This window comes from Scyliorhinus canicula, chromosome 13 (assembly GCF_902713615.1).
Source record: "Scyliorhinus canicula chromosome 13, sScyCan1.1, whole genome shotgun sequence".
In the NCBI taxonomy this organism is placed as follows: domain Eukaryota; kingdom Metazoa; phylum Chordata; class Chondrichthyes; order Carcharhiniformes; family Scyliorhinidae; genus Scyliorhinus; species Scyliorhinus canicula.
Genome location: NC_052158.1, coordinates 17832132 through 17846362, shown reverse-complemented (window position 1 = coordinate 17846362; position 14231 = coordinate 17832132). Strand labels below are relative to the sequence as shown.

At 46.5% G+C, this 14231-nt stretch overlaps 1 protein-coding gene across 1 annotated transcript; it reads right to left on the bottom strand.

The window, feature by feature from the left end:
• Positions 1-272: 272 nt before the first annotated feature.
• On the bottom strand, positions 273-9943 carry LOC119976343 (zinc-binding protein A33-like). The gene is made up of 6 exons (XM_038816812.1): positions 9494-9943; positions 9015-9110; positions 7547-7780; positions 6733-6755; positions 6530-6648; positions 273-1033 (listed from the first exon to the last, which is right to left on the bottom strand). Exons 1-6 carry the CDS (start codon positions 9887-9889, stop codon positions 501-503), a joined length of 1401 nt encoding a protein of 466 aa, XP_038672740.1. The 5' UTR covers positions 9890-9943; the 3' UTR covers positions 273-500.
• Positions 9944-14231: the final 4288 nt, after the last annotated feature.

The following is a 14231-nucleotide window of genomic DNA, read 5'->3' as shown; positions in this document are numbered from 1 at the left end:
GGGGAGGAGGGGGTAGTGGACTCCATGGTGACCATGGGCGGTCCCGGATTCCTTTTTCTTTTTCTCCTTTGTGGGAGGGTTTATTTTATTGGATGCATATATTGACAGGTGGGCCGTTGTTTGGGGTGGTGGAGGATGGGATCGTTGTTATTGTTAAGGGGATTGATCTTCTATTTGTTACCGTTTACTATCTGTGGGTGGGGTGTGAATTTTGAAGGAAAATGTGAAAATAGAGAATAAAAACATTTAAATTAAAAAAAAACACAATTCAGGAGATTTTGCTTCATTCTATACCAGCCCAGTGTTTATGGATCCCATTAGATTGAGATTGGGACAGTGGGATGGGTGGAGAATCTGAGTTAAATTTACAGAATAAACAATACAGAAACACACTCGCCCCCTGACAGCACACAGCAGAGAATCAGGACAACATGAGCTGTTCAGACAGTGAATCAGGCTTCTCACTAAAACTCCGACCTCCCAAAACGTGTCCCACTGTGTTACCCAGAGAGCAGTGTGAGTGGCTCAGGGTTATTACCAGAGTTATTATGACAGGGATTAAAGATGAGAAAGAGTTTCTCGGTGAATGTGTCAGTGAAGGTGTACAGGTGAAACATGTCCTCAGCATCGTAAAATGACACCTGTCCTCCCTCATAATCCAGGTAAATTCCCAACTTCCGGGGTTTCACTTTGAGCTGGGAGATGGCATCCAGGATTTTCAATGATTTGCAGCCAGCAAGCCGGGCGATGACCCAGAATCCATTCTCAGGTGACTCTGTGATGTCTGCTTTCCTGTTGACAGACTCTCTGCAGACACCCACAATCCAGTAAGGTTTGTTTCCAAGACCCACCTCCCAGTAGTGTCTCCCTGATGTGAAACTCTGGGAACTCAACACATAGACATATTGATCAAATCTTCCCGGATGTTCAGGGAGATCTTGCTCCTCATTTCCGTGCCTCACACTAGTCAGATCCTGGGAAATGATGAGTCGGTTGTTTGCTGTCTCTGGATCCAGGGTGAGAGATGCTGGAACTGGAAGAGAACATGATTGGGAAGCTGTTACTGTGAGAAAAACAGGAGTGAATGACGAGACATGTACAGACGGTGATGGGACATCACCACTTTCCTCAGCCCAGGAACTGTGGAAACTCAGGGACAGAGTGTCTGAAGAAATTCCTCCCCATTCCCTCAGCTCCATTCACCCAGCACAGATCAGCATCAACTCACTGAGAATAAAGATCTCTCTCCAGTACAAGACCTCGGTTAAGACAAGTTGTAGGAAGTCAGTCACCGCCCTGAACTCAATCTACTGGAATCTGACACTGGTTGTCCCCTGTTGATAATTTCAGCCCCCCCAGTGCTCACTGATCCACATCAGCTTTGAACCCAGCAATGCCTCGAACTTAAAATTCTCACTGCCCACACTCCATCTCTGTCACCTCCTCCAGTCCTACACCCCCCTCCGAGATCTCAGCCAGGACAAGGGAGTGGGCTCTCCCCCTCCGGCCCTCCATCCCCCTCCGAGATCTCAGTCAGGACAAGGGGGTGGGCTTTCCCACTCCAGCCCTCCACCCCGCTCTGAGATCTCAGTCAGGACAAGGGGGTGGGCTCTCCCCCTCCAGCCCTACAACCCCTCTCCGAGATCTCAGCCAGGACAAGGGAGTGAGCTCTCCTCCTCCAGCCCTACACCCCCTTCGAGATCTCAGCTCGGACAAAGGGGGTGGGCTCTCCCACTCGAGCCCTCCACCCCCCTCTGAGATCTCTGCCAGGACAAGGGGGTGATCTCTCCTCCTCCTCTTCAAACTCCAGCCACTGGATCATTGCTCTCCAGCTGAGAAGATGTAATGTCTCAGCTGAAAGAGGCTCCTCCAATACTGCAGCACTTCCTCAGTACTGAGCTGGGATTGTCAGTCTGGACTTCCTGCTCCAGATTCTGGAATGGGACAAAAATCTACAGCTTTCTGACTCAGTGATGGTATAACACGGACAACAGCTACATTCCCACTGGGAATTCCATTCACACTCGGAAGGAGTGATCCCAGTAGAAAATTCCCATCTAAATGACGGAGAAGTTACTTCAGCTCTCTCAATACAACAGTTTTGTTCTGTAATCTCCTCGTATGTTCCCTGGTCTCCGTGGCAACAGAGGAACAGTCACCCTAACAGACAGAAACAGAGAAAATGTACAGAATAACGAGGATAGCAGCAACATGGATATGAAATGGGGTGAATGAGTTGTTGGTTGTTGTCAGACCGGACATAGATTATACATCAGTGTTCACAGGGGTCAGTGTTCGCACCCGACTCTTCCTGGTGTAAATTAATGATCTAAACCTTGATGTACAGAACATCATTTCACAATTAGCAGTGACAGGACAAGTTGAGAGAGAGTGATTAATAAGAATGCAGTATCTTAGGCTTTATTAACACAGAATAGAGTGACAAAGTTATATCTGTATAAAACACTGGTTAACCCTCAACTCTGTTCTGGGCAACACACTTTGAGGGAGGATGTGAGGGCATTAGAGAGAGTGCAGGAAACATTCACCACAATGATTCCTGGCAGGAGGAACTTCAGTTACGGACACAGATTGGAGAAGCTGAGGTGGTTCCCCTGAGAGAAGAGAACCAGAGGACACAGAATTTAAACTGATTGACAAAAGAAGCCATATCAGCGCGAGGAAACACCTATTCACACAGCAAGTGTTTAGGGTCAGGAATGCACTGTGGTGGAATCAGATTGAATCACTGCTTTCATATGGAATTGAATTATTAACTGATGAGGAACAATCAATGGCAGGATCAGTCAGAGTCAGCATGGATTTATGAAGGGAAATCATGCTTGTCAAATCTATTGGAATTCTTTGAAGAGGTAACCAGTACAGTTGACAAGGGGGAGCCAGTCGATGTGGTATATTTGGACTTTCGGAAGGCGTTTGACAAAGTCCTGTATAAGAGATTATTGTGCAAAATGAAAGCGCATGGGATGGGGGAAATGTATTGAGGTGGATAGAAAACTGGTTGGCAGAGAGGAAACCAGAGTAGGAATTAATGGCTTTTCAAATTGGCAGGCAGTAACCAGTGGGGTACCACAGGGATCGGTGCTGGGACCTCAGCTATTCACAATATATATGAATGATTTGGATGAGGGAACAAAATGTAACATCTCAAAGTTTGCAGATGATACCAAGTTGGGTGGGATGATGAACATAACATAAGAACTAGGAGCAGGAGTAGGCCATCTGGCCCTTCGAACCTGCTCCGCCATTCAATGAGATCATGGCTAATCAATTGTGGACTCAGCTAAAATTTCGCACCCGAACACCATACCCCTTTATTCTTCAAATTGTGAACTGTGACGAGAATGCAGGGATGCTACAGCATGATCTGGACAGGTTGGGCGAGTGGGCAAAAAAATGGCAGATGCAGTATAATTTGGATAAGTGTGAGGTTATTCACTTTGGAAGCAAAAACAGGAAGGCAGATTACTACCTGGGTGTGTGTACATTGGGAGAGGGGAGTGTGCAGAAGGACCTGGATGTCCTTGTGTACCAGTCGCTGAAGGTAAGCATGCTGGAGGTGCAGCAGGCTGTAAAGAAGGCTAATGGTATGTTGGCCTTCATTGCAAGAGGTTTCGAGTATAGAAGCAGGGATGTGTTGCTGCAATTATACAGGGCCTTGGTGAGGCCACACCTGGGAATTGTGTGCAGTTTTGGTCTCCTTTTCTGAGAAACAATGTTCTTGCTGTCGAGGGAGTGCAGCGAAGGTTAACCAGATTATGGAATCAAAAGATTAAGGGAGAAAGCAGGTTTAAGCTATTGAGTTGGATGATCAGCTATGATCGTGATGAATGGCGGAGCAGGCTTGAAGGGCCAAAAGGCCTCCTCCTGCTTCTATGTATCTATATAATCTTCAGAGGTACAGAGATAAGGTGAAGGAATGGTCCTGGGGAGTTGATCTTGCAACGAGCTAGCAGGAACACAATGGGCCGATTGGTTTCCTCCTGTTTTGTAAACATTCTGGGATTCACAGAAAAACGCAATTCCAGACCAACCTGATTCGGCTGCAAATTAATTCTCCAGCCCAATCCCGGTTTCCAGTTCCTGCTCCGTAACCCTGTCGGCACCTTTAGTGTTGATCTGATTACTTTATAAATGTGATGAGCGATTCTGCCTCAATCTTCCTTTCCCAGATCCAGACCACACCCTGAGTGAAAATAATCCCCTTTTACCCTCCTCCCCCTTACCCTGTATCTACTCTCCCTGATCATGGATCCCGAGGTAATGGAACTCGGGGCTTCCTTTCCACTCAGGACACCCCTAATTTTATACACATCAATTAAATCTCCCCTCAGCCTTCTCGGATCCAATGAAAACCATCCCAATCCATCCAATCATAACTCACAACTCAAGTTCTCTGATCCATCCAACACCCTCATTAATCTCCTCGGTAACCTCTCCAACACACTGACCAGAAAGATACAAAGTACTCTAGCTGTAGACTAACTAGTGTTTAATAAAGTTCCTACATTATCTCGCTGCTCTTATTTTCTATTCCGTGGTCAGTACAGGAAAATATCCGGTGTGTTATCTGCATCACTTTATCCACCTGTCCGGCATCTGTGGACATAAATTCAAAGCTCCCTCTGTTCCTCCACAACGCTCACTATCTTACCACTTATTGTCTATTCCCTTGCTTTATCTTCCCTCTCCCAATACATGAACCTCACACTTCTCTGAACTGAGTTCCATTTACAAAAACCCTGAGGAAGAGACAGAAGGTGAAGTCTGCCTAAGTTGGGATTTCCTGTCCTTGGTCACAGAAGGGGACAGAGTGTAGTCATGGTAACTGGTATATGGAGTGAAGGGAAGTGTATCAGTGTTTTTTAATATTATTTTTTATTAAGGGGCAATTTAGCCTGGCCAATCCACCTCCCCTGCACATCTTTTAGGTTGTGGGGGTGAAACCCACACATACACGGGGAGAATGTGCAAACTCCACAGGGACAGTAACCCAGAGTCGGGATCGAACCTGGGACCTCGGCGCCGTGAGGCAGCAATGCTAACCACTGCGCCACCATGCTGCCCGAGTGTATCAGTGTTGACAACGGGACATGTGGGGACCAATCAGTGCTCAGTGTTGAGGTCTGGCAATGTCCCTTAGACATGTCAAAAGATCATGAAATAAATGTTTTCTTATAACCTGGGGAAATAAAATACCCCAAATTATACAGAGAACAACACCTGGTGTCATCCAGTGTTGGGGGAAAGCAGGAGGGAAAAGGGAGGGATAAACTTAAAACAATCATGATCACCAGAGAAAAAGTATCTGGAAAACTAATGGGATTAAAGACGACTTCTCCCCTGGACCTGATGTCCTGCATCGCAGGATTTTAAAGGAGGGGCTGGAGAGAAAGTGGATTAATTGGTTGTGATATTTCCAAATTCCCGAGATTACTGATCAGTGATGGGGATACAACTATTTATGATCAATATTCCCGATTGGATGAAGAAACAAAATGTACTGTAGCTAAATTTTCTGATGCCACTAAGTGAGGTTGGGAAGTTGTGAGGTGGATACAAAGTGTCTGCGGAGGGATATAGACCGGTTAAGTGAGTGGACTAAGATTTAGCAGATGGAGTATAATGTGGGAAAATGGGAGGTTGTCCACCTTGGCAGGAAGAATAGAAAAGCAGCAAATTATTTCAGTAGAAAGAGACAGCAGAATGCTGCAGTACAGAGGGATCTGGGGGACCTTGTACATCAATCACTAAACGTTAGTGTCCAGGTACAGCAAGGAATGAGGAAAACAAATGGAATGTTGGCCTTTATTGGAAAAGGGATGGAGTGTAAAGTAGGGAAGACTTGCTCCAACTTTACAGGGGATTGGTGAGACTGCAGCTTGAGTACTGTGTTCAGATCTGATCTCCTTACATCAGGAGGGAGAGACTGTCATTGGACACAGTTCAGAGAAGGTTCACTGGGCTGATTCCTGGGATGAAGGGATTGCCTTATGGGGAAAGGTTGAGCTGGTTGGTCTGTACTCACTGGAGTTTGGAAGAATAAGAGGTTATCTTATTGAAACATAACATTCTGAGGGGATTCCTTCACCAGGGTAGATGCTGGGAGGATGTTTGATCTCTGGGCCAATCGAGGTGTAGGTGACACAACATAAAATGAAGGGGCCTCTATTGAAGACAGAGATGAGGAGGAATTCCTTCTCGGAGAGGGATATTAGTCTTTGGAATTCTCTACCACAGAGAGCAGCAGAGGCTGGGTCATTGATTCATGACCGAGTTCCATAGATTGTTGATCAACAAGGGGTTAAGGGTCATCTGGGAGGCAGGAAAGTGGAGTAAAGGCCCCAATCAGATCAGACATGATCTGATCAAAAATCAGAGCAGGTTCAATTGGCTGGACAACTCCTGTTCTTATTCCTTCTGATCTTCTGATCATTTCATCAGTGTGTCAAACCTCATTAATCACGTGGATAACAGCAGGGAGATAGTAATATATAGAGAATGATACCTGGTGAAATCACTGCTCTCATTTCCCTCCACACTTTGATATATTTGAATGGTTCACCAGCGATATCCACAGGTAACTGAGTGGAGACAGTTCCAGGCTTGTGAAACACCATCTGATTCCTGTAAAAACAGGTCTGGAAATCAGTGTGTGTTAGAGAGACAGCAGTGATCACATCACAAAACTGTTTCTTTATATCTGCTTACCTCATCAACAGGTCTTGAATATCCTGAAGGGAATGAAAAAGAATAGATATGATCGAGTCAGATTAAAGAGTTCTTGTTGTAAATCTCGAGTAGAAATTGAGACACCAAGATTTCAGTTAGAAAATAACTTTTATTTTTTCCTTTCATTCCCTCTCGGAGATCATCTTGTCCATGAGACCCACCTCCTGTCCCCTCCATCCAATTCCCAAAAACTACTGATCTCCCAACCTCCCCTCCTGGTCCCCATGTTAGCTGGGATTGTAAACTGTTTCATCTCTTCAGGTGTTGCCGCTCTCTCTCTCATTTAAATCTACATCTTCACCCTTCTCCCCAAAAAACCCATCCTTACAAACTTTCCCTCCTCATTATTCTCGGTCTGTCTGCAGCCTTTGACACGGTCGATCACGCCATCCTCCTCCACCGCCTCTCCACTGTTGTCCAGCTGGGCGTTCTACCCTCACCCACTCCCATTCTTATCTCTCTAACCATAGCTCCATCACCCCTGCAATAATGCACTTTAACCCATCCTCAGCAGATCTCAGTAGAACTCCATCTGCAGCAGTGTAAACATCTCCAGTTCCCAGATCAGCTCTCTCGGAGTCCAATCATCAATCAGTGCCGTGGTTACGCTGTGTATAGGAATCACACTGAGATTATCTCACCTCATTTCCCATTGGACCCTTACTGACAGCACAAAGAGACAATCATCCAACCAATCGGACTGAGGCCTAATCCAAACCCAGAGGTTAAAGGTCAGAGTCCCCGCCCTCAGTCTCTGGAATGTTTCACTGGACAAGGCAAAGAGATTTTGTACCTTGAGGAACTCTGGGGCCAGTTGTACCTCCAGCCTCGATTTAAGATCTCTTATTGCTGCTTCAAGAGAAGAGATTTCCTCCATGGTTTTGGTTAAATTGTTCTCCATTTCCTCGAATACTTTATTGCTTTTTCTCTCCAACTCTGCTTTCATCAGCTCCTCCTTCTCAAACAGGAACTTGTGCATCTTTTCAAATTCACTGTTGATTTCATTTCTCAGTCTGTCAACTTCAGCCTGGAACAGATTGAATACAGAACGGAATAAACAATGTTTATTATCCCAGTGTCCCTGGTCTCTGTCCACTGGGATATAGGGATAAAAATTTATATCCAGCAAGGATAACAAATAATAACAGCCCACTGTCTGCTCAACAGTTTGATGGGATATTGGCTATATGGGAGTGAGTTACAAACAAACATTGTCAAGTGATTCCAGTGGTTAATTATGAAATAATAGACATCAAGGGCTGAGTCACTAAGTGGAATCTAATTGAGGAATTCAGAATGGATACCTGGGAGTGAGTTACAGACTGGATTCTAATTGAGGGGTTCAGGTGGTTTATATATAGAATAATGGATACCTGGGAGTGAGTTACAGACTGGAATCTAATCGAAGGGTTCAGATGGTTTATATATAGAATAATGGATACCTGGGAGTGAGTTACAGACTGGAATCTAATCGAGGGGTTCAGATGGTTTATGTATAGAATAATGGATACCTGGGAGTGAGTTACAGACTGGACTCTAATTGAGGGGTTCAGTTGGTTTATATATACATAGAACATAGAACAGTACAGCACAGAACAGGCCCTTCGGCCCTCGATGTTGTGCCGAGCAATGATCACCCTACTCAAACCCACGTATCCACCCTATACCCGTAACCCAACAACCCCCCCCCCCCCCCCTTAACCTTACTTTTAAGGACACTACGGGCAATTTAGCATGGCCAGTCCACCTAACCCGCACGTCTTTGGACTGTGGGAGGAACCCGGAGCACCCGGAGGAAACCCACGCACACACGGGGAGGACGTGCAGACTCTACACAGACAGTGGCCCAGCCGGGAATCGAACCTGGGACCCTGGAGCTGTGAAGCATTTATGCTAACCACCATGCTACCGTGCTGCCCCATGCATACCTGGGTGTGAGTTACAGACTGGAATATAATCGAGGGGTTCAGATGGTTTATATATAGAATAATAGATCCCCGGGAATGAGTTAAAGACAAGATTTATTGCATCAATCGATAGGATTGGCTTGAGAGAGAAATTAAGACATTTTCACATTGTTATCATAATCTGCAATTTACAGACGGTCCCTTATATTGCAGTTCAGGGAGCAGCCCGCAGTGTACTTTGGAGCTGCAGCATTTTATTCAGTAAAACTCTCTCTCTGACTGTGTGAGAAGCTGACTCACTCTCAATAACAAACACAGGGAAGTTTACACAAAGCCTAAAGGACACTCTCCTACCTTCATGTGGAAAATCCCATCCTCTCGTTCTCTTTTACTGTGAAGACTGAGGTCCATTTGCTTCTGCAGAGTTTCCAATGATGTTTCTAACTTGTTCTGAGACAGAAAGGACACAAATGGGTTTGTCAAAGGAAACAATCATTGTCACCTTCTGGAGGGGTTTGCTGTTTTTAAATAGAGTTAGACCAGTGAGGTAGAGAAGGAGATATTCTCAGGATTGATTACACTCAATAAACAAAGTAGAAGCTGTGGGTTAATTCTGTTTATTGCAATTATCCTTCTCCAGGTTAATTCCCCTCCTCAATCAATCCTCTACTCGCTCCAACCCTCTCCTCTTTCAACATCCCTCTCCCCTTCCCTATCCCTGTCTCTCCAGCCCTCTCTTCCCCTCCCCACATTCTACAAACACTCTCTCTCTCTGTGACTTACACCCTGTCCCTCTTCCCCATCTACCTGTGCCAGGAGCAGTGATCCAGTACCTTGTATATCTGGGCTGCCTCCTTTATTGGGATCACACTGTGCGTCTTATGAGTTCTGGACATCCCACACACCACACAGATCGCTTTGTGTTCATCTTCACAGAAGAGTTTCAGCTTCTCCTCGTGTTCCTGACAGTAAAACTCCTCCTGTGGCTGTGTCACCTTCACCTCTCTGAACTTCTCCACGATGTTAATGAGGGTCCGAGCGGGCCTGACGTTCCTCTGGGTGAAGACCTGTCGACACTGGGGGCAGGAAACATCTCCCGGGACCTTCTGCCAACTCTGGGAGATGCAGGAGCTGCAGAAATGATGTCCACATTCCAGAGACACCGGGTGGGTGAATATCTCCAGACAGATGGGACAGGTTAGTTCCTGTGTGAGATCTGGAGATGCCATCTCAGTGGCCAGAGTCTCCCTCTCCTTCCCTGTTCCAGCTCTTTCACTGTCAATTCCTGTTCAGCGTTCCACTTCCTGGATTTCACTTCACGTGATCAGTGACACACTCAGTGGCAGCAACTTTGGAATTAAATCAAACTGACCCCTTTATTGTGTCTGGAGCCTTTTTCATTTTTATAATGTCAGCTTTATGAGATTAATTCCTGTTCTCTGTGAACCACACCAGTCATTAAAACCCTTCTCGCCCCTGCAAATCTCCCCCCCCCCCCCCCCCCCACGCCCACAACTCGAAGAAGGGAGGAGCTCTTGAATTTCTTTAACCAGGTTAAAGACCAACAGATTTATTCAAATTAAATCAAACTGACCCCTTTATTGTGTCTGGAGCCTTTTTCACTTTTATCAAGTCAGATTTATAACATTATTTCTCTTCTCTCTCTACAAACCCACCCCTTGAAAACTCTCTCCCCCCTTTCCCCACATCCCTCAACCCCCCGTGTGAGGAACTCAGCAATGGCTTTCTTAGGTACAATCCAGACCATCCTTACAGCTGTTTCTGTTACTAACCTCCTGCCCCCAACCCACTGACCAAACATCCCCCCTTCACCCCCACATCTTTCTCTAGTTTCTCTTCTCTCCGTCCCCCCAAGTCCTTTCCAAATCCATCTCATCCCTGAGCCCCTCCTTATCCTCTCTCCACCCTCTCACCATCTGATCCTCATTCTGACAAAAAACATCTTTTTGAACATGTCCACCCCCATCTCCAACCTCCCCCTTGTTCTCCAAATTCCTGGATAGTCTCTCTCTCTCCCTCCCAAATCCGGGCCCATCTTTTCCCCCCTCAATCCTGCCGGAACCTCTCTGATCAGCTTCTGGACAGGAAGATGGAAAGTTGGTGCAGAGTTTAGGTAACACACACACACAGACACCCAGACACAGACACCCTAGCTGGGCTGAGCTTCCATTTACTGGAGAGTGATGAAGGGTCAGGCTCTGTCAGCCACCAGATCACATTTACACATCAGGAGCTGGGACATTGACTGCCCAATAACATCTTTAAATTCCTGTTCACCTCCTGCTCCATCCGCTTGTTAATCTTCTGTTAGTTTGGACAAATCGTGATGCTGATTCTGCTATTGTCTCACCCACAGTTTGTGATCATCTCACAAGACATGTTACTGAGACAGTGATGCTCATTAATAGGATATTCGACTGGGGTGGCAGCACTCAATGGGAGACAGTGAATCAGCCTCTTGTTGAACACTCTGGACAATATCCCTTTCCATTGACTCCCACTGGGAGTCACTGTGAGTGTAAATGCTGCCATCGAGCCCAGACTTTAAAATGTTGCTTCACCTGAAACAAGGGCCTCGTATCCATCCCCAAACCCAGTCAGAGTGAGTCCAGCACTGAACTGGTGGCAAGGACACACTCCCTCTATTTTACCCCCATCCCCTGCCCTGTTCCCAGTGAACGGCAGTGACCTCCTCATTCTAATCCCTCTCTGGGTAAAGATGTTTCTCTTGAATTCCCTATTGGATTCCTCAGTAACTCCCATATCTGAGGGGATTCTGATCCACAAACGGTGGGGATCTTCGGTGGCCACGTTTGAGGAATTGTTCGTCGTGAGGGGGGTGGAATGGGTAAAATGGAAACAGTTGTACAGATTGTAACATTGTGGGCTGGAGGGAATGTTCCCCAGGTTACTTGTTTTTGTATTATTGAATTTATTTGGAATAAAATTACATTAAAATAAACGTTCTCTACTTCATGGATACACAAATCCCTCCGTCTCCGAATATTTACAAGTCTCTCAGCTTTTAAAAATATCCTGAGATCCTCATGTCAAAGTGGATAATTTTACAAAAGGTGTTGGTTATTGAGCCCCTCCAGCCTGTTCCACTATTCAGTGTGATGATATGATCTGCATACTCGTCTGCCATTGGGCCAGAACGTCGGCTTACCATTGGCCCTGGTCGGTCATGTGCCTCTCGACCGATTGGCCGAGAGGCTGAGTTAACCACGCCTCTATTAACGAGGTATAAATGCTCAGACGCCTGACGATCGTCCCTTTCCACTGTAGACGATCGCAGAGCTGTGTTCTAGTTAATTAAAGCCAGACTTTGGTAAATCACTCGCCTCGCGTGCAATCGATGGTACATCATTCAGTTCGCTCACAGCTGAGCTGTATCTGAACCACATTTACTCACCTTGGTTTTATAACCTTTGTGTGAAGAAGCGCTTCCCGAAATCCCCCCCTTGATCTCTCTCATCCTGACCCACACTTTCCCCATGTTGGCTGGAAGGGCTTTACATGGAGCAGTGCCGCCATCTGCTGGCAGTACTGTGAATGACCACTTGCACTGTCAGCTGCCTTTCAGTTGGAGACTTTGAGTGAGGCCATAAATATAATAATAAGAATCTTTATTATTGTCGCAAGCCGGCTTACATTAACGCAGCAATGAAGTTACTGTGAAAAGCCCCTAGTCGCCACATTCCGATGCCTGTTCAGGTACACAGAGGAAGAATTCAGAATGTCCAAATTACCTAACAGCACATCTTTCGGGACTTGTGGGAGGAAACCGGAGCACCCGGAAAAAACCCACACAGACACAGGGAGAACGTGCAGACTCCACACAGACAGTGGCCCAAGCAGGGAATCGCACCTGGGACCCTGGAACTGTGCAGCAACAGTGCTAACCACTGTGTTGCCGTGCTGCTTACTATTCTATATATAAACCATCTGAACCCCTCGATTAGATTCCAGTCTGTAACTCACTCCCAAATATCCATTATTCTATATATAAACCATCTGAACCCCTCGATTAGATTCCACTCTGTAACTCACTCCCAGATATCCATTATTCTATATATAAACCATCTGAACCCCTCGATTAGATTCCAGTCTGGAACTCTTTCACGAAAGATCAAATTCACCCCGCCCAGTGCCTCATTCCCCACTCCTCTATCTACCCCCAACCCCTCCTCCCATTTCTCCTTAATCCTCGCCATGTGCATTCCCCCTGCTCCCCCCCAATATGTCTCCAATCCTACCCTCCTTCTCCACATCCGGAAGCAGCAGCCGTTCCAATAGGGCGACTTTGGCAGCCTGGGGAACCCTTTCCACACCTTCCGTGCAAAGCCCCTCACTTGGAAATACCTGAAATCACTCCCCCCTCCGGAGCTCTACCCTCTCCCACAGCTCTTCCAGACTGGCGAACCTCTCCTCCAAATATAAATCCCAGGCCCTCATCAACCCCACCTCTCTCCACCTCCTGTCCATGCCATCCGTCTCCCTCGGTTTGAATCCGTGGTTCACACACAACAGCATTAGCACCGACATCCCCTCCATCCTAAAGTCTCTCCTCAGCTGGTTCCACACCCTAACCGTGGACTGTACACCCGGGCTCTCCGTATATCTCCTCGGTGACAACGGTAGTGCCACCGTTACCATGGCCCTGAAGCTGGGCCCCCTACAGGACTCCTCCTCCATCCTAACCCATTCCGGCCTCTCTCCCTCCCACTATCACCTCACTTTCTCCACATTCATCACCCAATAATAGTACAGCAGGTTCGGTAACGCCAAGTCCCCTTTCTCTCCCTGTCTCTGTATCAGGGCCCACTTCACCCTTGGCACCTTCCCCGCCCAAATAAACTCCCAAATTACATTGACCAAACTCCGGAAGAAGGCCTTCGGAATAAAAATCGGGAGCATCTGAAATCCAAATAAAAACCTTGGCAAGACATTCACCTTAACCACTTTGACCCTTCCCTCCAGCATCAGGCGTTGTGTATCCCACATCCTAAAGTCCTCCTTTATCTCCTCCACCAACTTTGTTAAGTTCCACTTATGCATTGTCGCTCACTCCCCTGTCACCTGGACCCCCAGATCCCTAAACCTATCCCCACCTACCCTAAATGGCAACACCCCGAAATAAACTGAAGCAGAGAAAGGTAACAAGCAGATACAGTGAACAATTAGGGAGGGAAATGGTATCTTAGCCTTTTTTACAATGGGGTTGGAGTATAAGAGAATAAGTCTTGCTGCAATGTAACAGGGATTGAGTGTGGACACAGCTGGCGGGCTGTGGACAGTTTCAGTCTCCTTACCTGAGGAAACATATACTTACCTTAGAGGGAGCAATGAAGGTTCACAGAATTGATTCTTGGGATGAAAGGGTTTTCCGTTATGAGGAGGGATTGAGTTGGATGGCTCTATATTCTTTGGAGTTTAGAAGAATAAGAGGTGATCTTATTGAAACATATACAATTCTCAGAGATCCTGACAGGATAGATGGAGACTGGTCTAGACCGAGGGGTCACAGAATCAGGATAAAGGGGCCGT